The 25852-nt window shown below is 36.2% G+C and overlaps 6 protein-coding genes across 6 annotated transcripts; 4 read left to right on the forward strand and 2 right to left on the reverse strand.

The window, feature by feature from the left end:
- Positions 1 to 14159: 14159 nt before the first annotated feature.
- On the reverse strand, positions 14160 to 14569 carry P153DRAFT_371613 (uncharacterized protein). Its single transcript, XM_033669298.1, has one exon. The coding sequence runs from the start codon at positions 14429 to 14431 to the stop codon at positions 14252 to 14254; it is 180 nt and encodes a 59-aa protein (XP_033517950.1). The 5' UTR covers positions 14432 to 14569; the 3' UTR covers positions 14160 to 14251.
- Positions 14570 to 14624: 55 nt separating this feature from the next.
- On the reverse strand, positions 14625 to 17394 carry P153DRAFT_352009 (uncharacterized protein). Its single transcript, XM_033666363.1, has 2 exons — positions 17265 to 17394; positions 14625 to 17211 (listed from the first exon to the last, which is right to left on the reverse strand). The coding sequence occupies exons 1-2, from the start codon at positions 17326 to 17328 to the stop codon at positions 15038 to 15040; spliced, it is 2238 nt and encodes a 745-aa protein (XP_033517951.1). The 5' UTR covers positions 17329 to 17394; the 3' UTR covers positions 14625 to 15037.
- Positions 17395 to 17551: 157 nt separating this feature from the next.
- P153DRAFT_303625 (acetyltransferase) lies at positions 17552 to 18094 on the forward strand (the record flags this gene model as incomplete). The annotated part of the gene is made up of 1 exon (XM_033664530.1): positions 17552 to 18094. The coding sequence occupies one exon, from the start codon at positions 17552 to 17554 to the stop codon at positions 18092 to 18094; it is 543 nt and encodes a 180-aa protein (XP_033517952.1).
- Positions 18095 to 18610: 516 nt separating this feature from the next.
- Positions 18611 to 19495, forward strand: P153DRAFT_303760 (SIS domain-containing protein; the record flags this gene model as incomplete). The annotated part of the gene is made up of 2 exons (XM_033664541.1): positions 18611 to 19024; positions 19076 to 19495. The coding sequence occupies 2 exons, from the start codon at positions 18611 to 18613 to the stop codon at positions 19493 to 19495; spliced, it is 834 nt and encodes a 277-aa protein (XP_033517953.1).
- A 1279-nt stretch (positions 19496 to 20774) lies between these two features.
- On the forward strand, positions 20775 to 21614 carry P153DRAFT_303739 (uncharacterized protein; the record flags this gene model as incomplete). The annotated part of the gene is made up of 1 exon (XM_033664539.1): positions 20775 to 21614. A coding segment is annotated over one exon (840 nt), but the record flags the coding sequence as incomplete, so codon positions are not given.
- A 1133-nt stretch (positions 21615 to 22747) lies between these two features.
- P153DRAFT_259928 (uncharacterized protein) lies at positions 22748 to 22912 on the forward strand (the record flags this gene model as incomplete). Its single annotated transcript, XM_033662823.1, has 1 exon — positions 22748 to 22912. A coding segment is annotated over one exon (165 nt), but the record flags the coding sequence as incomplete, so codon positions are not given.
- Positions 22913 to 25852: the final 2940 nt, after the last annotated feature.

Raw genomic sequence — 25852 nt, forward strand, 5'->3', positions numbered from 1 at the left:
ATATTATAAAGTATATATAAGTAAACCCTAACTTTTAAAATTCTAAAGAGAGGAGGGAGTAGAGTAATAGGTTAAAGATATTCTATAGCAAATTTTTTAAGAAATAGAGTAATAATATAATACTATATATACTTATAAAACTAGCCTTACTAAAAAAATAAACCTAGGTTATATATAGTATAATATAGAGATTATTTATTATAAAAGAATATAAGTATAAACCTTAACTTAAAAGTAAACTATAATTCTAAATAGGATTTAAAATTTCTTAGTAATTTAAGGTATATTCTACCTTACTAATTTAAATAACTTATAATTTAATCCTATAGTAACTATTTAATACTACTAACCCTAACTATAACTATAGTACTTGCCTATTAACTCTTTTACCCCTACTAATATATATTCTACAAAATTATTAAATTCTGCTATATATAGATTTAATTACTATATAGATTAATATACCTAGCCTAGAACTATTTAAGTTATTAGCTTAATTACTAGTTCTTAAAAGTAAAAAGGTAAGCGTTAAGATAGCTAAGAAAGTTAAACTAGAGCAGCTTAGTTTTAATACTATTTATAATTATATTATAAAAAAGAAGAACTTAAATAATATAGTAAAAAGACCTAAGGTAAGAGATATACTAGATAACTTACTAATTAAAAGTAAGATAAACCTCTACGCTGCTACTTAGTAATAACTTATATAAGGCTATAATACTATTCTAGCTTCTTACCTAGAAGAAAGGCAAAAGTAAAAGATACTAAGGTATACTACTTAAAAGTTTTAATATTACTATAAGTAATTTTCTAACTTTACTATTAACCTAGATAATAGTTTTAGAACCCTACTAACTAAAAAGTCTCTAAACTTAATAATTTTTAACTACCTAACTTAAAATATTATAAGATATTACCTAAATAATTACTAGTAAGAGCTACTTTAATACTATTACATACCTAGGGTTATAATTAAATACTTATATAACAGCCTAAGAACTTTATATATCTAAAAGATATAAATCTTAGTAGAGACCTTTTTAATAAGAATACTAATATAAGTAGTAATATAAATAATATAAACTATTAAAACCTACTATTCTAATCTAAAAGTAACTATAATATACTATAATTTAATATAAATTATAAAGAGATAGTTCTACTACGTAAAAGATATCTTTATAGACTATAAAACTACCTTAATAGTATAGCTAGTAAAAGATATAAGCTTATAGGTTAAAAGTAAAAGAGTAATTATTAATAGTATTATAGTTAATACCTATTTATTACTATATCTAACTATTTATATCTAAAGGGTATATCCTCTAAAACTAGCTAAAAGAAGAGAAAGAAGACCTTACTTTTTACTTAAAAAGAGAATACCTATAGAAAAGTACTATAAGTTAATAGCTTAGGTAAAGAGGTTTTTACTAAGCTAGTCTTTAAAAAAGCATATTAACTACTCTCTTTACTTAAAAGAATATAGTTACCTAAAAGTTCTTTACTACCTAAAAGCTCTTTACTACTTATTAGGAACCTATCTAATAAGTATAGAAAGCTACCTAATATCTATAACTTAGGCTCTATAATCCTAATAGAAAAGTATAAAGTAGATAGTAACTTAAAGGTAGAAGATAATATTAATATAGATATAGATATAGAGTAGGAGCTTAAGTCAATAAAAAAGAATATTAAGTAAGAAGCTCTAAATTAACAGTATATTTAAGGTACTTAATAGTAATAAACTAGTTATAATTCTAATAACTTAAATAGACTCTAAGAAGGCGTATTAACTGTAAAGCTAGGTAATATATAGAGTACTATTATAATATAGATTATAATAACGCTGTAAACTTCTTTAAAATCTATATATTAAAGCTTAAAGAAACTACCTCTATCTTACTACCTTAAAAGTAGAGATTTATAGAAACGTTACTTATTCTAGTAAGATATAATACCTTTTATTACTACTTATTATAGGCTACGCTCTCTTCTAAAACAATATTAATTCTAAATAAGACTTAACTTTTAGTATATATAATTACCTAGAAAGTAAGAATCCTTACCTATATTTACTAAAAATAAGATTAGAGTTTATATCTAAATAGTACTATAAAGCTAGTATTATATCTCTTAGCTAAATACTTTAATTAGTAATAACTCTTATTACTAGAGCTTAACTTTTATAGAGGCGTAGTAAACAGAAGCTATTATAATATTTAAAAGAGTATTCTAAGTAGACTCTAATCCTAAATTTTCTATATAGTTTTACTTCTACTAAAAAACTATATTTAGTAATTATAATACTACTCTATATAAAAAGTTTTATATATACTAAGATAAAGGAAGCTATAGTTAATATAAATATTAGTAATATATAAGAGGGCTTAAATAGAGATAATCTAAACTTTAAAATCTATATATACTATACAGCAAATTATATAACAATCTTATAGAAGAAGACCTATTAGTAGTAGTAGGTAGTTAGGTATTAAATATTTCTAACTACTTATTACTGCCTATTACTATTATTTATAAGAGTCTTCTTAGTCTATATACGCTGTTTTGTAAGGTAGTATATTTAGTTATAAGTATAAGTTTAAGATCTTCTAGTTTTTAAGAAAAACTACTATTATAATTACTTTTAATAATATTAAAAGAATATAGCTTCTAGAAACTAAAATATATTAAGGTATATAGTCTATAGCAAATTTTATAAGGCTAAGAACCTATTAATAATCTTCTTTAGTATATACTAGTATATAAGATATTATAATTATAGGTACTAGTAAAGATTATAGGCCTTATCTAGGATACTATTTTAAAATAGCGTAGTAAAGGCTCTTACTTTTATTTACTATATACTTATTAGCTTTAGAAATTTACCTTAGTATATAGGTAACTAGTAAGAGGTAGTTTTATTAAAAGCTAGTAAAATATAATAATACTAGTTCTGTAATACTATCTTTTTAAAGATTACTAAGGAGTTTAAAGTATCTAAGGATAGTATAATCTTATATAGCAGAATATAGATAGTTAAGTAGTAGAATTTAATAAGTAAAACTAAGCTAAGTAGAAAGTAGGCTTAAATATCCTAGGCTATAAAAAATAAGAATATAAATAAGATTACATAGTATACTATTAAAATTTATAAATAGTTTATATTACATAGGATCTAGAAGATAGTAAGCCCTAAAGGTATTAAAAATCTATTAATAAATAAAAATTATATAACTACTTACTAGCTAATATCTATAGTGCGCTAAAGGAAGACTATTAAAGATATATAGTTCTAGTTTATAATAGTTATATTAATTAGTAAAATTAAACTATATAATAAGGCTATATACTAAAATCTACTAACTAAAGAAAAGAATCTACTAACTAGAGAAAGGAATTTGCTAATAAAAGAAAAGAATCTACTAACTAAAGAAAGAAATTTATTAATAGGAGAAAAGAATCTACTAACTAAAAAAAGAAATCTACTAATAGAAGAAAGAAATCTACTAATTAAACTAATAAGTAGTTATACCTATTATTATATCTACTCTTACTTTAGCTTTCTAGTAGAAGTATAGTAGTAATACTATAATCTACCTATCTAGTAGAAATATAAAGGAAAACGTCCTAAGTATTAGGCACTAGTAGAGGTATAATAACTACTATATTATAGTTACTTCTATACTTACCTTTACTAAGGCAGTTATATTTATAGAGGTAGATACTTTAGTAATTATAAAACTACTTACCTAGTAATCTATCTAGAATTAGTTTTTATACTAAATCTTCTAACTTAGATAGCTATTTAGAATATGCCTTAGCCTTATACCTTATAACTAAGAGTTAGATATAGAGCTCTAAGTCTTTAAGAAGCAGGTTATAAAGATAAAGATAAAGAGAAATATTATTAAAAGAGAGAATAAGAAAGGTTCTATATAAAAACTAGTTAAGTTAAAAGAAAAGGTAAATATAAATTAACTATAGTTATAAGCAGTATACTCTTAGTAGTAAGTACTAGTAGTATATACTAATAAATTAGGCTAGTAGAGAGTTAAGGCTTTAGTAAATTCTATATATATTAAGAAAACCTATAATATAATATATAAAATTTGAAGGTTAACTTTAGAAATATTAATATATATAAATTTCTAGTAATATATCTTAGCTTATTTGAATTAAGCTTTACTACTTACTTTTTATAATTATATTTATATTTATTATTTTCTAGATAATATAATAGTAGTAGTTAAGTTATAGTATACAGCTAGATAGTTATATATAGTAAAGAACTAGTATATACTTTACGCGCCTTAAATACTATAATAACTTATAATATTATTACAAAGCTTTTATTTAGGTAGAGGAAGAACCCCTAAACTATATATATAGGTAATATATACGTATATACCTTTTATTATACTATAAGACGCTAGCTAGAATAGGGCTAATTTAAGCACTAGTTAATTATATAATAAATACCTTAATATACTTTCTAAGAGAGCTAGAAGGCGCGTAAGAGTCTAGTATAAAATAGAAAAATAAAACTATTAAGAAAAAGTCTACCTAGAGCCTAAATAATAACTTTTGTAATCTATAATATAGGTAGGCCTTTAATAAGTGTAAAACTAGATGCAGGAGAACTTCTAAAATATAAATTAGTTAGGAGTAATAGGACTATTAGAGATAACTAGGAGTAGTCTATACAACGTTAGGATAATAAAATGTATATAGAGCACTATTAGGCACTACTTAGGACAGTTATAAAGACTATCCTACAGATTCTATAACTCTACTTTTCCTAACGTATAGGCTCTCTAAGGAAATTGTTTTTCTCTTAAGTTATTCTTATTAATATTATATTAAAGTGTAATAATAATATAAACTATAAAAAAGGTTCTAATAGGCTAAAACTACTATAAGATATCCTTATTCTAATATTCTACTTTAATCTTTACTATGTATAACTTATTTTAGTATACTTTAAGACTTTTCTTTACCTTAAGTTACTTTTAAAACTAGCGCTTAACACTAATATTTATAATAAAAAGTAGAAATATATAGTAAACCTTAGAGCTACTATTAACTTTAGGCTTACTTAAATAAAGTATTAAAATTACAATATATTTACGCTATTAGAATTTAATAGTTTTAGTACTACTAGTAATAATCTTATTAGTATACTAACAGTTAATAATAAATATAAGTAATTATAGAATAAGACTATTTGTTAACTTAAGATTAAATAGTATTATATTATAAGCTTAGTAATAGCTATAATAGCTAAGCTTAAAGTAATTATTATAGGACTATAGTATATTATTACTTAAAGTATAAGTAGATAGATACACTATAGTAAAAATCTAATATTAGACTTAGTATAGAAGCTTAAAATAGCCTTTTTTTATATAGTAAGAATTTATAAAGTGCATAGTAATATTAATAAAGGGTAAATTAATATACTTAATATTTATAACTAGATACTTAATATACTAGTAGAGATACAAAATTAGAATCCTATATAGCTAATAATAAATATTTAGTTTAGTTATAAGCTTAATAGTATATAGTAAATAAACGCTAGGTAATAGAAACTGTTTAATTAACTAGTAATTTAAAATATATAACTTAACTAGCTTTAAAAGAAGTATAAATTGTAATAGTTTATATAAGTAAGATAGTTTATTAATATTCTTTATACTCTAAGAATTAGGATTTTAATTACTTAACTCTTTATTTATTTATCTATTTTATCTAATCTCTCTTTAATATCTTATATTTTTAGCGTATTTCTGCTTATAGTATAGGCAGATAAATACAATATAGTAAGAATCTAAGTAAATAACCTATTATAAAAGCTAATACCTAGCTTTTCTTTATATAGTAAATATTTGTAGAAGTATAGGGTAAAGGTAATAGAGAGCTAATTTCTATACGACCTCCTAAGAATACACTACTTAATATACTAATATAAATATATATTTAGAGGTTAAGTAGTTATTAAAGGTTAAGTTAGCCTAAAAATATAAGCTATAGTTAAGTTAAAAAAACCTTATTATTTAATACTTAAATCTAAATAAATAACTAAGTTATAATAGTTTATATAGATAAGCTAGGATATAAGTATCTTTTATACCTAAAATGTTAATACCCAAATACTCTATTTATTTATTTATCTATCTAATCTTATCTTTCTTTACTACTAAGATTATACTTAATTAATAATATTATTTTATTACTTTATCCTAGATGTTTTTAGACTAAATCCTATAGTAAATTAATATTTAAAAGTTTAATTTAAGTAATTACTAGTACTAATATAGTTATTTTAATATCTTTAATAAGATTTCTAAGGACCTTATTAAATAGTAAAAGAAAGAAAACGTATTACTTAATATAATAGTAATACTTTTTACTTAAAAGATATAATTATATTCTAGTACCTTAAAGTTTATAAAAGACTTAATATATAGCTTTATAAAGTTAAGGTTTAGCTTTTTCTTATATAAGTCTAGAAAACTAATTAAGTTTTTTTTAATACTTAGCTTTTCTAACTTAATAAGCTTACTACTAAGTAGTATAATAATACTACTATTACTAGAAGAATAAGATACTTTAAGTAAACTTTCTTAGATTCTAAGTATACTACCTAGAATTAGAAAGTTATAGTAGTAATCTAGAAGGTATAATACTCTACTACAAAGCTTTAAAATTAATATAGACTAGTAATTATTTTAGGTTTATAGCGTATTTATACTTCTAGTACAAGCAGATAAACGTAATACAGTACGAATCTAATATAGTAACTTAGTATAGAAGCTATTACTTAGCCCCTTTCTATACAGTAAATATTAGTTAAAGTATATAGTAATAGTAATAAAGAGCTAATTAAAATACTGTCTTTTTAATAACTAGCTACTTAATATACTAGTATAAACACGTATTTAAGAGCCTAGGTACCTATTAGTTAAAGTTTAGTTTAGTTATAAACCTTAGATTATATTATAAACTATAGCTAGGTTATAAAAACTCTTTAATTAACTAGTAATCTTAAATATATAACTAGAGTAGCTTTAGAAAGAGTATAGGTAATAATAGTTTATATAGTTAAGCTAGTATATAGATATTCTGCGTACCTTAAGAGTTAAGATCTTTATTTATCTATTTATCTATCCTATTTATCTTATCTTATCTTTCTTTATAACTAAAATTATATTTAACTAATAATATAATTCTATTAGAATAGCCTAGAAGTTTCTACGATGCGTCTTATAGTAAACTAATAATTAAAGAATTAAAGTAAGTAATTACTAGTACTAGTATAGTACTTTAGATATCTCTAGCAAGATTTCTAAAGACCTAGTTAGGTAGTAAGATAAAATAAAGAGAATTACTTAGTATTATAGTAATATATTTTACTTAAGTAATCTTAATATTAAGTAGTATTTTATACTTAATAAAAGGCTTAGAGTAAAGCTCTATAAGGTTAGAGTTTAGCTTCTTCTTATATAAGTCTATAAGGCTAATAAGGCTTTCTTTAATACCTAGCTTTTTTAACTTAATAGCCTTACTACTAAGTAGTATAATAACACTATTTTAACTAAAAATAAAAGGTATTTTAAGTAAGCTTTTATAGACCTTAGGTATACTACCTAAAAAAAAAGACTTATAGAAGTAATTTAGAAGGTATAAAACCTTACTATTATTTTAGGTTTATAGCGTATTTATGCTTCTAGTATAAGCAGATAGACATAATATAGTAAAAATCTAATATAGTAACTTAGTATAGAAGCTATTACCTAGCCCCTTTTTATATAGTAAATATTAGTTAAAGTATATAGTAATAGTAATAGAGAGCTAATTAGACGTCTCTTTAATAACTAGCTACTTAATATACTAGTACAGATGCATATTTAAGAGCCTAGGTAGCTATTAGTTAAAGTTTAGTTTAGTTATAAACTCTAGATTATATTATAAACTATAGCTAGGTTATAAAAACTCTTTAATTAACTAGTAATTCTAAACATATAACTAGGGCAGCTTTAGAGGGGGTATAGGCAATAATAGTTTATATAGATAAGCTAGTATATAAATATCCTACGTACCTTAAGAGTTATCTAAATACTTTATCTATTTATCTATCTATTTTATCTATCTTATCTTATCTTTCTTTATAACTAAGATTATACCTAACTAATAATATAATTCTATTAGCGCAGCCTAGGAGTTCCTACGCTGTGTCTTATAGTAAACTAATAATTAAAGGATTAAGATAAGTAATTACTAGTACTAGTATAGTACTCTAGATATTTCTAGTAAGATCTCTAAGAACCTAGTTAAGTAGTAAAAGGAAATAGAGGGAATTACTTAGTATAATAGTAATATATTCTACTTAAGTAATCTAGATATTAAGTAGCGTCTTATACTTAATAAAAGGCTTAGAGTAAAGCTCTATAAGGTTAGAGTTTAGCTCCTTCTTATATAAGTCTATAAGGCTAATAGAGCTTTCTTTAATACCTAGCTCTTTTAACTTAATAGCCTTACTACTAAGTAGCGTAATAATACTGTTCTAATTAAGGATAAAAGGCGTTTTAAGCAAGCTTTTATAAACCCTAGGTACACTGCCTAGAAAAGAAGACTTATAGAAGTAATTTAGGAGGTATAAAATCTTACTGCAGGACTATAGGATTAATATAGAATAAGAATAAAGAGGTAGTAGTAAAGGTAATAGTAATAGTAATAGTAATAGAAAGCAGATAGCTAATAACTTATAACTAGGTTAAACTTTAGCTACTATAGTTAGTGTAAATATATAATAAGAACTAATAAGTAATTAAAACACGTACGTAACTAAAATACAATAGTAATATAATACATTAATCCCTATCCTCTAGGGATAAAACCTTACTATAGAACTATAGAATTAATATAGAATAAGGATAAAGCTAGCTAACCTTATTAGGAGGTAGTAGTAAGGGCAATAGTAATAGTAATAGTAATAGAAAGTAGATAGCTAATAACTTATAACTAGGTTAAACTTTAGCTACTGTAATTAGTATAACTTTATAATAAGAACTAATAAGTAATTAAAACGCGTACGTAAACACATAATAGTAACGTAATACATTAATCTCCGTCCTCTAGAGAATAGACTAGTAATAAAGATAAAAGTAGTAGTAATAGTAATAGTAATAGTAATAGTAATAGTAATAGTAAAAGTAATAGTATAAGAAGGTATAAAGTTATAACTAGGTTAAAGTTTAAATAAAAACTTATAAACTATTTAATTACGTATATATAAATAGAATAATAAGATTATATATTAATTTCTATTTTCTAAAAATCCCTCTTTATAACTAAGATAATACTAAACTAATAATACAATTCTATTAGTATAGCCTAGCCCTAGAGGACGGGGATTAATATATTATAATACTATTATATTTTAGTTATACACGCGTTTTAATTACTTAGTAGCTCTTATTATATTAGCTAGAGTTAAACCTAGTTATAGGTTATTAGCCCTTTCTTTCTATTACTATTACTATTACTATTACTATTACTATTACTATTACTATTATTACTATTACTATTACTATTACTTTAATAGTTATTAGTATTTATACTACTAACAGTAAATATAAGTTCTATACCTACTTTAATACTTCTACTAATCTTATTTTCTAATTATAATACTAAAAATTAATAAAAGCTTTTTTAAAGTAGCTCTTATTTAGAGTTAGAGTAGTATTATTATACTACTTAATAGTAAACTAGTTAAGTTAAGAAAGCTAAGTATTAAAAAAAGCCCTATTAGCTTTATAAACTTATATAAAAAGAAGCTAAGCTTTAACTCTATTAAGCTTTACCTAAGTCTTTTATTAACCTTAAGGTACTACTAAATAATAAGATCTTTTATATAAAATCTGTTATTATTATACTTAGTAATACTATTTATTTTCTTTTACTATTAAGTTAGGTCTTTAAAGACTTTACTATAGATAATTACAGTACTTTAATAGTATTAAAGATTATATATAGTAATTTATACCTTATTTAAGTTTTATAAGATAAAGAACTTAAATATTTAGAGTTAAGTAATAGTGTTATATTATAGGTATATAATCTTAGTTATAGTAAAATAAAATTTCGTAGATAAAATAGAAAATAAGTAAAAAAGCCTTAAAGTATAAAAGATCTTTATATAATAGCTTACTTATATATACTATTATTACCTTAACCCTTTTTAAAGCTATCTTTTATATATTTAGAATTACTAGATAATTAAAAAGTTTTATAACTTAGTTATAGTTTAAAATATAAACTAAAGTTTATAACTAAAATAAACTTTAACTAATAGCTCCTAAGGCTCTTAAATATATATTTATATTAGTATATAAAGTAGAATATTACTAAAAAATAGTTAATTTACTTTTAATTACTATTATTATATACTTTTACTAATATCTACTAAATATAAAGGGCTAAGTATTAGCTTCTATACTAAGTTACTATACTATAATCTTACTATATTAAGTCTGTCTACCTATATAATAAGTATAAATATACTATAACTCTAAAATAATTAGTATAGCCTAGAAGTTCTAATCCTATATCTTCTAATAACCTAATAATCTAAGAGTTAGTGTAAGTAATTACTAGTACTAGTATAGTACTTTAGAAACCTCTAGTAAGATCTCTAAGAACCTAGTTAGGTAAAAAGAGGAAAATAGAAGAAATTACTTAGTATAATAGTACTATTATTTTAGGTTTATAGCGTATTTATACTTATAGTATAGGTAGATAGATACAATACAGTAAGAATTTAATATAGTAACTTAGTATAAAAGCTAATACTTAGCCCCTTTTTATATAGTAAATATTAGTAAAAGTATATAGTAAAGGTAATAGAAAGCTAATTAGCTATCTCTTAATAACTAGCTACTTAATATACTAATATAGATACATATTTAAGAGCCTAGGCAGCTATTCGTTAAAGTTTAGTTTAGTTAAAAACCTTAGATTATATTATAAACTATAGCTAGGTTATATAAACTTTTTAATTAACTAATAATTCTAAATATATAACTAAGGTAGCTTTAGTAAAGGTATAAGTAATAATAGTTTATATAAATAAGCTAGTATATAAATATTCTTTATACCTTAAAAGTCTTTATTTATCTATCTTATCTTTCTTTATAAATATAATTATAGCTACTAATAATATAACCCTATTAGTATAGCCTAGGTATTTCTACGCTATGTTTTATAGTAAGCTAATAAGCAAAGAATTAAAGTAAGTAATTCTTAATACTTGTATAATACTTTAGATATCTCTAGAAAGATCTCTAAAGACCTAGTTAAGTAGTAAAAAGAAATAAAAAGTATTACTTAGTATAATAGTAATACTTTCTATTTAAAAGATAAAAATATCTTACAGTACCTTAAGCTTAATAAAAGACTTAAGGTATAGCTTTATAAGGTTAGAGTTTAGCTCCTCTTTATATAAGTTTATAAAACTAATAAGGCTTTTTTTAATATCTAGCTCTTTTAACTTAATAAGCTTACTACTAAGTAGCGTAAAATTACTACTCTAACTAAGGATAAAAGCTACTTTAAGTAAGCTTTTCTAGATCTTAGGTATACTACCTAGAAAAAAAGAATTATAGTAGTAATGTAGGAGGTGTAATACCTTACTATAGAGATAATTAATATAGAATAAGGATAAAGCTAGCTAATTTTAAAGTAGCAGTAATAGTAATAGTAATAGTAATAGTAATAGTAATAGTAATAGTAATAGTAATAGTAATAGTACTAGTAATAGGAAGCAGAGAACTAATAATATAGAAAGTTTATAACTAGGTTAAAAATAAAGACTAATAAATAATTAAAACGCGTGTATAAAAATATAATAGTAACGTAACATATTAATCTCTGTCCTCTAGGGATAATAGTACTATATTCTACTTATCTAATCTAGATATTAAGTAGTATCTTAAACTTAATTAAACGCTTAGAGTAAAGCTCTATAAGTAGCTAAAAGTTATATAAAAGAAAAAGAGTTATAACTTTCTACTCTTACTTAGAAAATTACTTTATAACTAAGTAAAAAACATTTATTACTTTATTAATTACTACTATAGGAATAATATTATTAATAGTTTTTACAATTAGTTATAGATTACTTAGAAATAGTATAGAATAAATAAGTATTGTACTATTCTTCTTAATAATTAATTATATAATAAAAGAATGTTATAAACTTTAGGATACCTCTATAAGTACTTTTAAATTAAGCGTTATTATACCTATAGAGGTATTAATATTATATTATACGCCGGTAGGGTAGATTAAAAGCTCCTATTTTTATACTAGAATTACCTTAACTACTAGTTCTTACTCTACAGAATAGTAATTAATGTGTTACGTTACTATTATATTTTTGTATATTAGATATAATTAAATATTAGTCCTTATTATATGTATATACTAATATAAAAAGTAGCTTATTATTAAGGAACAGAGTACTAATTAGCTTTCTACTACTATTACTAGATATTTTACCTAACAGTTACTATATTAAATAGAACTAAGTTATAGCTTCTTTATTAAGTTACTATATTAGAATCTTACTATATTATATCTATTTACTTATACTAGTAATTTTAATACAATATTAACTTAAAATAATAACTTTTATATATATTAATACCTATAGCTAAAAAAGTACTTATAGTACTACTTACTAAAATTCTGTTAAGTTATAGTAGTAAATCTTTAATAATATATAGAGCTAGTAAACGTACTATTATAGTAGGAAATATACTACTTTTTATATTAAAAGCTATAATTACTTTACTTCTTTTTAGAAGTTTAATTAGAAGTAGAAAACAAAGTAGTAGGCTACTTAGTAGTATAAGTAATATATAAGAAATTATTAAAAGTAATAATATATACTAAAGTAAAATTAGTCTTATTATTATATTAATAATATCAAATCTAGGTATATTTTTAATAAAATATTACTTTTATAGCTTTACCTTTTTTTTTCTTAAGTAGTAGAATTTATAGTAGAAAGTATAATAATATATCTATAGTTTTACTTTCTAAAAGTAAAAATAAGAAACTAGAACCTTTTATTAGTTCTTTTAATTTAATTTTTAAAAGTACTAGCCTAGATAGTTAGAGTATAAATTTAACTTTAAATAAGTAAAGAGCTTTAAAATAAATAAAAGAAAAAGTATATATACTTTAGAAACTATAATTCTATAAAAGTATAAGTTATTAATAGTTATTTAAGGTACGTATAAGGGTTTTTAAAGTTTTAAAAATACTAAATATTCTAAGTACTAAGTATATTAGCTATAAAACTGTTTAGGTAATATATATAACCTATATACTACTAAGAATATATATTATATTAGTGTATTACTTCTAATTACTTACTAAGAAACTCTAAAGCCTAAAGTAACTATCTTACTACTTTCTATATAGTAAATATAGTTACTATTTAAATTATTCTTTATAGAGTAGTAATCTATCTAATTAAATACCTTATTCTAGTATTACTATCTATATCCTATTAAATAAATAGTAAAAATAATAGTAATAAATAGTAAAGAGCTAATTACTTATAACAAGGTTAAGCTTAAGCTACTATAGTTAGTTTATAAAATAAAGGCTAATATATAATTTTAACACGTTTCCTAAAAAATAATAGTTATATAATATATTAACTTTTATTTTTTAGAGTAGATTTTAGATATAAGTATAGCTTACTAGCCTTTTATCTTGTTATATATAAGATTATAAAAATTTTAATACTTTATATATAAATAATAAAGAAGCTAAAATCTAAAAGTTTATCTACTTATTGCTTATACTAGCTTAATCTAGCTATAAACTAAACTCTTTTTACATAAACCTAGCTTTAAAGAATATTTACCTTTACTAAATAATATAGTTCTTGCTATCTATATTTTTCTATAATTAAAAACTTTGATATTTCTCTTTTATCTAATTTACCCTTATTCTACTCTTTTTCTAGCTTTATACTTTAGTCTCTCTACAAGAGATTATAGAATAGCACTTGCTTGCTCTTACATTGTTATCTACCTTTTATTGTTGCACTACTTGTTTTCACCTACTAACATGGTCCGCCAGTCGTGAATCTTCTTCGATTAGGCTGTGTGTTCTCAAGCCTTGCATCCCGATAATTAACAGCCTTCTCGTCGAACTTCATATGCCAGTTTGTCTACATCTGCATCTGCACCTCATCCGTAGAGTGTAGAAAGTAGTCAACCCTGAAATCACCATCGTCCTCCTTTTGTACGCGACACACTAAAACAGTATCTTCTTCTTTGGAGAACTCATTCAAAGCTGTAAAGTAATCTCTGTTCACGCTCTCTGCGTAGACGTTCTCCTGTACAGGCATTTCTTGTAGCCACATCGCGCAGTCTTCGACTGTCTTGCCCACCCATGGAGATAAGAAATCCGTTGGAAGTGGGGGTTCAGTCGCTTGTGGACGTGGGTAGGGAGGTCTGTTCGGTGGGGGCAAGTCGGCGTAGGAATCTGTCGCAACCCATAGATTCCAATCAACAGCTGACCTTTACATCACATTTATTCTGGCCCAGTATACTTTTTTCGCATTGCTGACTATTACGCCTGGAATCAGTTAGGTAATCGTCATCGCAGAACCTATCCAATATTGACTCATATATGGACACGCAAGCGCCAGATCTACTCGAGTCAACTGACGTGCATGAGTTTATGATAGATTATCAACCCTCAATTCATAAGACCCTATTGTATAGGTATCAATTTTCATGACACTAGATATGCATTTTGCTTCTCTCCAGGAACAGTGGAACCACAGCAGTTTACACAAGGTAGCTTCTAGCAGGTAAAACATAAAGTTTTACACTCTGCTTGTAAGCTATGTACTGTAATCAATCAGTCCCACGCATAGTGCCTGCCAATGAGAACATGATCCAAACAACTGTGAGAGCCCCAAGCTTAGGAGGACAAAACCTGAGTTTGTTTAGCTGGGCGGGATCAGAGACGGTACGTATACGTACTCTTCGGAACTGAGAGCGATAAATCCAAACCAAAATAGCCACTGGGCGATCCAAAGAAGGAGCATACTTGTAACGGTGACAGCATACAGCTTTGCCAATGCTCTGTTGTAACTGCAGTTCTTTTTGTCCTTGATAGATACAGTGCCATACACTGTGTAGTTTCTCCGATCGTTATTTATCAGTGACGTCCGTTCCGCTGCGGTGCTCGTGCCGATCCAGTAACGTGCCACATTTTCGGCTAGCCATAAACAACGCTCATTTAACATGATCATCAACTCCGCCCAGATGTTCGGTGTTATCTGATGGCTTAATTGCCACTTTGGCAATCCGAGGCCATCAGGCCCAATTGACATAATGATTCTGCGTACAGCTAGCATCAACTGCACGATCGTGATGATCATGATGATAAGCCACAAGAGTGCTCCACCGTACATGAACTTTGCAGGCGTTGCTTGTTCCAACCTTGCCATACCTGCAAAATAGAAGTTGTGCTCTCGGCCATAATTAACGGTGATAACCATGGAATATGTCGATAAAAGCTGAAGTATAGCTTCAGCAAACACCGAAGACGCAGCTGCGGATATATTTACCGCTTCGAAGGGTTGTTTACCAATCAGCAGAATTGGCAGCCAAGAAAGGCGAGGCAGTGAGCACCAAAGGAGCATTAATTGAAGAATGGGAATGTCCTCATAACCCAAGGTGTTTTGCACAAGAGCCACGTTAAACCAGTTTCCGAGGAGCTGGAGAGTAGCGATTGAGATTCCTGAGGAAACCCAATTCCACGAGTGCGGGGGCCAGAGAAAGCTGCGAGCAATACGACGCATGTCTGTTCTCCTACTGAGAAATACGCTAAGGAATATAGCTGCATTGACCAGAACAAGGCTTCCAAGCTTCCCTTCGTTCGAGGCACATGTTTCTGGTGGCCCGCCAGGTTCCAGATAAGTGATAGAGGCAAGTGTTGTATTGCTCGCTGGTTTAATGGTCCATCGCCATGGAATCATGTCAAGCGAACTAGGGGCGGCCAACCGACGCCAATGCGTTGGTAAACCGTGCCAGTCTGGCACATTACCACAAAGATCATGGAGCCACTTCACGTAGTCTATACGAGCCTCGAAAATTTGACACGAACCTCCACAAGTACCGTAGCTGATGTCGCGGCAGAAGCAGGCCCTGTCCACTGCACGCTTGACTTTGCAGTAGCCGTCAGAGTCGAGTTCGCAAGCATCGGTCGCACATCGGCCGGTAAGCTCGATCACCTTTTCCGGGATATCAATGACACAAGCGGGCCAGTGCCAGCCTTCGATGGGGATATACGCGAATTCTGTGGTTTTGAGCATGCTCGTCCAGTTTTCGGGCATAGACGTTGGCCCACAAGTGGCGTTCATCCATAGTCGCTCCCTCGTCAGGTCTATGTGTTCAGGGTCCGAACAGGGTTCAGTTGTCATATCCATGGTGAAAGCACCACAGAAGCAGCCTTTGTCAAAATATTCGCCATATCTGATACTACGTCCAGCAAGATTGTACCCGACTGTTTCAAAATCCAGAGGGATCATGGAGTGTTTGGATTCACTATACTCCCAAGGACGAGCAGCATTTCCGGTATGTTGTGGGGTGCTTCCAAAGCTACAGGAGGCTATTACGTGCTGGAATGATTCCACAGAAAGGGCAGACATGGAGTTCTTTAGGCATGTTGGCGCATTGGGAATTACGTCAACCGCAGCATACCCTTCGGCTAGGGAGGCTGGGGAGAGATTTTGCAGCCGATTCGCGTCGCCAACATCAGCAAGCCACGTTCGACCGGTTATGTTACGGATCCACAGGTACAATTGAGCCTCGGCGAGTACTGATCTGCTGCAGAGTGGAAGATAACCTCTAACGATATCAGGTGAAAACCCCGTACTGAGGCAACTGAGTTGCGTCAGCCATTGTTGGTGAGTGCAGATGAGTCCAAAGTGCGAGGTGCACCGTCTGCCGGTACATTTCGTCATGGTACTCAGCCAGATGGATTGATCCTGCTGAGCGATGCATTGCGGCATAGCAGTCAAGTCTTCAGGGTTGACCCAGCCGTTGTAATGATTTTGAGGCGTCAAGATACGGCCGGTATCACCAAAGTCAATACCAGCGTCAGGAGACGCTTCTACATTACTGAAGTTGGCGTCAAATATGACGAGGTCTTTGGAAGGGACGTACCTTTCACAGCTCTCCCATATGTTACAGCTGTCAACAGCACAAGACACGTACTAACTATTTTCATCTTGGCGCCTTGTAGCGTGAAGTAGTATAGAACGAATATCTCCAGGGCTTCTCGAGTCTAGTCAAGACCTAGGTCATGCCTCTCAGGTGCGGGGTCGCGAACAATGGCCAAAGCTCAAGGCAGCCTCATGAACGGATTTTCTTTCCTCCGCAGACCGGTCTGCATGTGCAGTGTTATCTAGTCCCTGAATCTCGTACCTATCTGTATCTATCAATCCGTGATAATGGACAAGAAGGTGTGGGAATGGCGCCGCACCATTGATTCACAAGATTTTCTCATCTCAACATGCCGCCAAAGTCTTCCGCACTCATTTATCAACGACGCTTTTGGCAACGCTGCCATGTTTTGGGCGAAACCCATGTCAGAAGAATCTCTGGAGGCCATGCTGAACAACTCCTGTACTCTCGGCCTATACATGCTCTCTAGCAATGGCACAAAGACGCCCATTGGCATGGCACGCATGATAACCGACTACACCACACTCGCCTACCTCACCGATGTCTACGTTCAGCAATCACATCGAAAACTAGGGCTTGGACAATGGCTGATCCACAGCTGCCGGTCCATCGCGCTTGAGATACCTGGCCTGCGCTACATGGTGCTGCTGACGGGCTCGCCGCAAGCGCAGGACTTATACCGTCGTGAGCTTGGGGCAACTGTGTTCAACTCGAAAGAAGAAAACCTGGCAGCGATGGGGGCTCGAAAGACAGGATTGGCCGACGCAGCTAGTGGCTCAGGGAACGGGCCAACGCGTCTAAACGCGTAATGATGGCATGCATGTTGTATCTTTGCGACAGATCGTGGGACAGATCGTGACAGATGGTTGGGTGCGATGGATGACAGGACCTGTCGATGTTTTAGGTTTAGTCAGGCGTGTAGCATACCCTAGCGCGTAGCTCGCCATTCTCAATCATTCACCCACGGGCAACAAGGGTCTTCGCCGTACCAAGATAAAGGCTAAACCAGAACGCATTAAGGCTGCGTACCTCTGGTCAAAATGTGGTTACTACTTATGCGTGTCGCTTGCCCTCATGTTGTCGCCCTCCATCCACACCTCTTGTTGTCGTTATTTGTCTGTTCTATCCAGGTTCCAGAGCACGCGCCTGAGCCGCGTCGTTGACAACTTCGGGATTACGAGTTGATAGTTGGAAAATCGCCTCCGACGCCTTCCGAGAGTGCCCTGGACTCGGAACGAGTCATTACGTCTTATATTCTTTGATATAGTTGTATGCGTTGCAATCATCTCTCGCCCTCTCTACTAGATTTATAATCCCCAAGCAACATGGCTACCATACTCGAAACCACGCCACCATGTGAGCTTCTATCGCCAGTTTCACACAAAAGAAAGCGCGCCGATTCCGAGACGCAGCCGCTGACTCCTCCACTAACCACGACCGATCCTGAGGGGACGCGCCTGTTGTCGCGCGCTGTAGCCGTTCTCTCCACTGCTGCTACCGCCCTGTCTCAGGTCACTATTCTGTACCAATGTGATCCTGTTGCGCGCGACGGACTCCTCCGGGCTGTAGAATGCCTCGCCGGCGTGAACGAGGCGGGCGGAAAGCTGATCGTGTGCGGCGTGGGCAAGAGCGGACTGGTGGGCAGGAAGATGGTCGCGACCATGAAAAGTTTGGGCATCGCAAGCTCTTTCATGCACGCGGCTGAAGCGCTACACGGGGATCTGGGGGATATTAGGAAGGTGAGTTGTTGCTGCGAAGCTGGACATGCGCGGGGTGCTAACGCGGGGCAGAACGACGCCATCATGTTCATCTCCTACTCGGGCAAAACGGCAGAGCTCATGGCCCTTCTGGACCACATACCAAGCCACACCCCCATCCTCGCCGTGACATCGCATACGCACCCCTCCGAGTGCCAGCTGTTGAACGAACGGCCCAGCGCAATATTGCTCCCTGCGCCCATACACGAGCTGGAGGAGACGTCGTTTGGTGTCTGCGCGCCGACAACGAGTACGACCGTCACGATTGCCGTGGGAGATATGCTGGCGCTCACAGTTGCCGAGGCACTGTACGAAGGCGAGACGACGAGCGTATTCAGGAAGAACCACCCTGGAGGAGCAATTGGGGATAAGGCGAAGCGGAAGGTTCAAGATGTAGAGAGCTCGATCAGTTTTAAGAGGCAGAGAGGGATGATTACGCCACCGGCCTTATGACGTCCCTGACTTGATACTTGTCGCCTTTATCATCAACATTCCTGTTAGATATCTCCAGACTCTGTCCCGATAGATGCTATCACGAAATCCCTCAGATATGCAGTCGCAGCATAACTTGTATCACTTATCGACTGCCCGATCAAGCGGCTCTTGATCGTTTTATCGAATACCACCATGTGCTGGTCACATGGTTTTGTAGCAAGGGGACACAAAGAGCTGGCAGCAATTACATGCTGCATGCACAAACGTTGGCTGTGCTGTAGAGGCATCGATGGTATATACGGGACTGATCAGATACGCTCGGAAGTTTTGTCATACGCAGATATACTGCCAGCACCATATTGTTAACCGACTTTTGTATGTTTCCTTCATGTTGTCGTCATTATCAAAGCTTGGTTCTGGGCTCAAAGAGATCTTTGAAGTCAACCTTTCGGTCATTGCGGGGCCGGAAAATGAAGCAGTCTTCTGAAGAATCTACATCGCACATTAGTGAGAACATGCTCAACTGGAGAGCGCTACTGCACATGGCTTTGTACTACAATTATCAATATTGCGAAGAAAGCTGAGTAGGTTTCATCCTACATCCATCCCACAGTCAACCTTTCATCTAGACATTATTCGAGCTCTACGCAGTTTGTTAACTCAGGCAAAGAGAGGGAGATGCAGTAATTGTGGCAATGACGGTTGTCTTCTGCATTGGCTTCAGGCGCTGTTGGAATTGGGCACAAGATGGGTACTGGTGATCAGTTTCTTTGATTCTTCATCAGCACATTTAAGCTTCTTTCTGTGTGAAGTTGGGTAACGAATATTGACTGTCTTGATACAGTGAGTCTGTCAGCAATCCCCTCGCATGTCACTGCTATCTTGAAGGTTATCTCAAGAGATATCGACAAAGAAGATATCCGAAACACCGATGAGCGGGTCCGCCGCTGACCGTATGCAGGGGTCATATTGTGCAATACAAAACATTCTCAGCCAAAACTTCAAGCCCTTGCAAATCAAGTCTAGGCTTCCCATCTCATATTCCTTGCTGTGTTTCTATTGGCAAGTCTGTATCCGAGGAGAGAAGGCGACCCATACTGACGTGCTTGCGATAACAATTGCGTGATTCAATCCCTCCCATCCCCAACATGCACCGAACACCAACTTTGTGAATTTTCAAAAAGATCCCTAAACCACTGAAATTCATGCCAAACTGATCCTTAGATCCCCCCTACACCCCTCAAGCCGTTTCCCACCCTCGCGCCCAACGCTCACGCGTCAGGGGGCGATGGCAGGTATGGTTGACGCGTTGTTGACACCCAACAGGCCCCCTCCTGAACCACATGTCCATTTCACGCGACCTCAGGAGGTGGAAACCCCGCAGCAACGAAACCTACGCGCCTCAAAGCGACAGCAACAGGAAGCCCAAACCAGAGCTCCTGCCCTACGCTCCCTCAACCTCGGTGGAGGCGCAACCAACTCGAACCTTGTCACGAACGCAATCACGCGCTACCTCAACACAATCGAACAAGACACTCTGCTAAGGAACAACGTCACTAAGGCAATGGCAGAGGCTATAGACAGGTGCGCAAGGGAATTCACAGACCCTGCAGGAGCAAAAGTAGCAGCCGAACTGCAACAGCGCGTTGTCCTTGCCCTCACAAACCCCCCGAGTCCCCAGACTGCCAGCTCCCGACGCAGCAGCACTGCCTACACCACTACAACCCAGGAGAGCGAAGGCCACCTATCATCGCGCCGCTCCTGGGCGGACGTAGCCCGAGACCCCCAAGATCTCAACAGAGGAAAAGGGGGAAACAGCACAGACAACCATCCGGCCAAGCCCGGAAAATTTTTCGCCACCCCCGCTAGCTCTAGGCCCATGCCTAAAGCAGATCCCCGCATCTTCGTCACGGTGCCTGCAGCTGAACGCCTCAGCAAAGCCTCGCCCTTTGTAATTCGCCAGGAAATCTGCAAAGTCTTGGAGGGAGTCACGCTCCAAGACATACCCAAAGCTGCCCCAATTCGCACAGGCTGGGCAATCACCCCAGCCACCGACCAGATACGCACTACACTGCTTACACAAGAAAACAAGGAGCTCATCATGCGCGCCCTTCATGGAGATAGTATCCGAACACCAGAGACCTGGATAAACTACGCCATACAGGGAGTTGCCAGCTCCCTGCAAAACATCCTTGGGACATCTATCCCAATCACCACAGCATTAGTCGAACAGGAGGCCCTGTCCCAGACTGGAGTGCAGGCAGCTAGCTGCCGGCCTTCCCGCCTCGGCCCGAACCCTCAGAACAACCTCATGACCTGGATCATCTCATACACGCACCCAGTTCGAACGTTCCGCCTCTTTGGCACCAGCGACTACTCAAAGGAAATACGCAAAAACCCAGCCATACAAAGACACTCTGACGGGTGCCAGGGCTACTGCAACCCCGCGAAATGCAGCCGGGCAGTGCGATGCAGCAACTGCGGGGACAGACAAGAAAACCACACTGGCCCTATAGGAAATATGTGTCCTAATAGAGCCAGATGTGCGAATTGCGCTGGACCCCACCCAGCTTCACACACCACATGCCCAGCTGCACCGAGAAGGGCCCACGGCAAGGTCATCCGACCCACAAAGAAGGAACTGGCTGCAATCCAAAGGGAGGGTCGCCAGGCCTCCACACGCTTCCACCAAGAACTCGAGAGAGGTCTTCAGCAGACTGCCCCTCCCACCGAACCTGAGGATGCAGCCGGCTCCACCCCCGCGCCCACAAACCAAGCCCCAACGATCGCTACTGCACCAGAGCGAACGAAGCGCAGTCGACGGATCTCTGTCCCCAAGAGCACCGCCACCTCCTCATCCTCACAGACAACCGAACTGAGGAGGCTGCCACGAAAAGCGTCTGCTGCACGCCAGAATCTCAACGTCCGCCAGCTGTCTGCCAACAGCCTGCAGCGGCAGCCCCAGGCGAACCCACACACCGACCCCTCCTCCACTGAACCAGAAGACGTGGACATGAACGCTAGCGACGAGACTACTGTATGGTAGGACACCACCCTACCTCAAACAGTCAACATCGACACAGGAAAAGGCCACAGCAAGAAGACCTCAAGGTCTGCTGGGCCAATGTTGGCAGGAGCTCACCCTGCCACATATCGATTCTACAAATTGCCTACCAAGAGAAGATTGACGTCCTATGCATCCAGGAACCCTTCACCTGCTCGCGGTCAAGAACCTCTACACATCCCGGCTTCCAACACTATGCCCCAATAGACCAATGGGATGACCTGCACCGCAACGAAGCAGGCCGCCCAAGGGTCATGACATATATCCGAAAGGGACAGGGTTTAAAAACCCAACTCCGCCACAGCCTGAACTGCAGGGACCTTCTCTGGACTGACGTGAACGGGTACGCCATCCTGAACGCCTACCGGCAACCCCAAACCCCCGAAACCATCGACTACCTTATGCAACTCTCTCCCCCTCCGCAGTGCCTCATCGGGGGAGACTTCAACACCCGCCACCCCACCTTCGAACCAGGGGCCATCTCATCACAACGCGGCTCGGACCTGGCGCACTGGGCAGCTGCCAACGGCCTTGACTACATAGGCACCCCGGGTCAATCAACACACCGGGCTGGACATGTACTAGATCTCACCTTCTCCAACATACCGTTTGCGCGCACCTTGGTGCACGCAGAGCTACACTGTGGCTCTGACCACGAAACGCAAGTCACCATCATACCCGCTCGAGGAAGGCAGAGCCTTGATCTCTTCCACTACCGAGTCCCGGAGGACAACCTAGAAAAATTTGCAGGCCTAGTAGAGCTCGGGATGAATCAGGTCCCGAGCCCACATCTCGCCACCACCACTAACGATATCGACGAGTGCGTCGAGCTTCTTACAGCAGTGCTGAAACGCGCCACCGTCACAGCAGGCCGGCCAGACAAAGGAACGGGACACTCAGCGCCTTGGTGGACAGCTGCCTGTCAAGAAGCCTACAAAACCCATCTCCGAACCCGGGACCCAAACTCCCCACACACTGACGAAACTCGCGCCTTCAAAGCCACAGTAAGACAAGCCAAAAGGGACTACTGGCGACACACCATCGACGGAGTTAAGACGGACAAGGACCTGTACAAAATTGTGGCATGGCACAAACTAGAGCCCGGGAACCAGGACTCGCCCCTCGTAGTAGGCAACCGGACAATCACAGACACGCTAGAAAAGGCGGAGGCCCTCCGGCAGGAGATCCTCAGCCGATTCAGCTCAGATGACGACCTGGAAGGCGGCCTCCAGCAGATCCTGCAAACAAGAACTGATGAGGACAGCCCCCTTCCATGGGACACCACCATATCTATGGAAGAAGTGGAACGCAACACTATCGGGGTAACAAGTACCTCCCCGGGCTCTGACAAGATCACAGTCCGCCTCCTCCACGCCTGCTGGGCACAGGTGAGGGAGTGCATCAGGGGCATCTACGAGAAATGCCTCCGCCTTAGCCATTTCCCACCCAGCTGGAAACTGGCTGAAGTTGCAATGATCCCGAAGGTTGGCAAGAAGGACAGGACATCACCCCGATCCTGGAGGCCAATCGCTCTGCTCTCATGCCTCGGTAAGGGACTGGAACGGATCGTGGCTAGACGCATTGCATGGACAGCCATGACACACAAGATACTCAGCCCGCAGCACGGCGGCGCCCTCCCCAAACGATCAGCTGCAGACCTTACCGCAGCTTTCACCCACGACGTTGAGGCAGCATGGGCCCTCAATCAGCATGTCACAATGGTCACCATGGATGTCCAAGGCGCCTTCGACGCCCTTCTCAAGAACCGCTTGCTCAAACGCATGGCAGAGCAGCGCTGGCCGGACGCTACGCTCCGCTTCATCGACTCCTTCCTCACAGAAAGGCAGATACAGGTACGACTAGGCAAGGAAATCACTCCTCAGCACCAAGTTGCCTGCGGCACCCCCCAAGGCTCCCCTCTGTCCCCTGTTCTATACACGCTCTACCTATCCGAACTGCTCAATGCAGACAAGGCACTCCGCTTCGGATACGCTGACGACGTGTGTATCTACCGCGCCTCCCACTCCCTCGACCAGAACGTCCAGCTGCTTGCAACTGATGTGCAAGAAATCAACCGTTGGGGGCAGGACAACAGGATCGTCTTTGCCCCCGAAAAGCTGGAAATGATACACCTCACGAGACAGCGAGGCAGCCACGCCCCGCCTTGTGTGGTTGACGAACAACTCACCATCCACCCAATACTGCCAGGAAATGGGGATCAGACTGCGCTACGATGGCTAGGAGTATGGTTTGATCGAAAGCTCACCTTCCGAAAACACGTCTCCACCCGCACAGCCAAAGCTAAGCAGGTAGCACACCATATCCGCAGCCTGGCCAAAACCACATGCGGCCCCCCAGCCGCAGCCCTTCGAAAAGCCGTCACCACCTGCGTCCTCCCATCTCTACTCTACGGGACAGAATCCTGGTATGGCGGACGCTCCAAACCAGCAAGACTCTGCCGGGCAGACCGCCCGGCAGACGTTAGCACACGCATGGGATGGCACATTGCCTCAATCGACAAGGCTATAGCGATAGCGGCAAGAGGCGTTCTCCCAGGCTGGCGCACCACCCCAACCGCCACCCTCTTCCGAGACGCTGGCCTCCCCTCAGCCTACGTCGCCCTCGAAGGAGCAAGGCTCCGTTTCGCAGCACACCTCCGAACCGTGGACCAAGAACACCCGCTTGCACGCCGCACCAACATACACATCATCCAACGCGGAAGGGGAGCAGGCAGTGCCCAACGCCCCCGTACAAAGGTCCAAAGAACTGGGCTCATCCTCCCAGCAGTTCCCCGTCCCACACTGACACCTCCCCACTACTCCCCAGGGTGCCGGGAAGACCCGACTCAAGGACAAGACAAGAAAGCCGCTGCAGAAGCCTTCAAGCTTTGGTGGCGCATGCTTCCACCCACGGACGTAACCATCTTCTCAGATGGCTCAGAGCAGCTGCTGAACGGCATAAGGTGTGTATCTTATGGTTTTGCAATATTCCAAGACGGAAAGGAATTACAGGCAGGACAGGGCTCGCTACACCCCAGCTCACATGTCTTCGACGCCGAAGCAATCGGAGCATGGAGAGGCCTCCAGCGCACACTCCGGGACCCCGCCCTACAATCGAGGCGCCTATGGCTGTGCATAGACAGCACCTCAGTCATCTGGTGCCTACGAGGGAACGCCCCCCCCTCATCCCAATGGGCCTTCCTACAATGCCAGGGCGCGATGGAGACACATGAGATCAAGATCAAATGGGCTCCAGGGCACACCGGCATTATAGGCAACGAACGAGCAGACGACCTAGCCAACACAGAGGCG

Source organism: Dothidotthia symphoricarpi (genome assembly GCF_010015815.1).
Source record: "Dothidotthia symphoricarpi CBS 119687 unplaced genomic scaffold P153scaffold_30, whole genome shotgun sequence".
NCBI lineage: Eukaryota > Fungi > Ascomycota > Dothideomycetes > Pleosporales > Dothidotthiaceae > Dothidotthia > Dothidotthia symphoricarpi.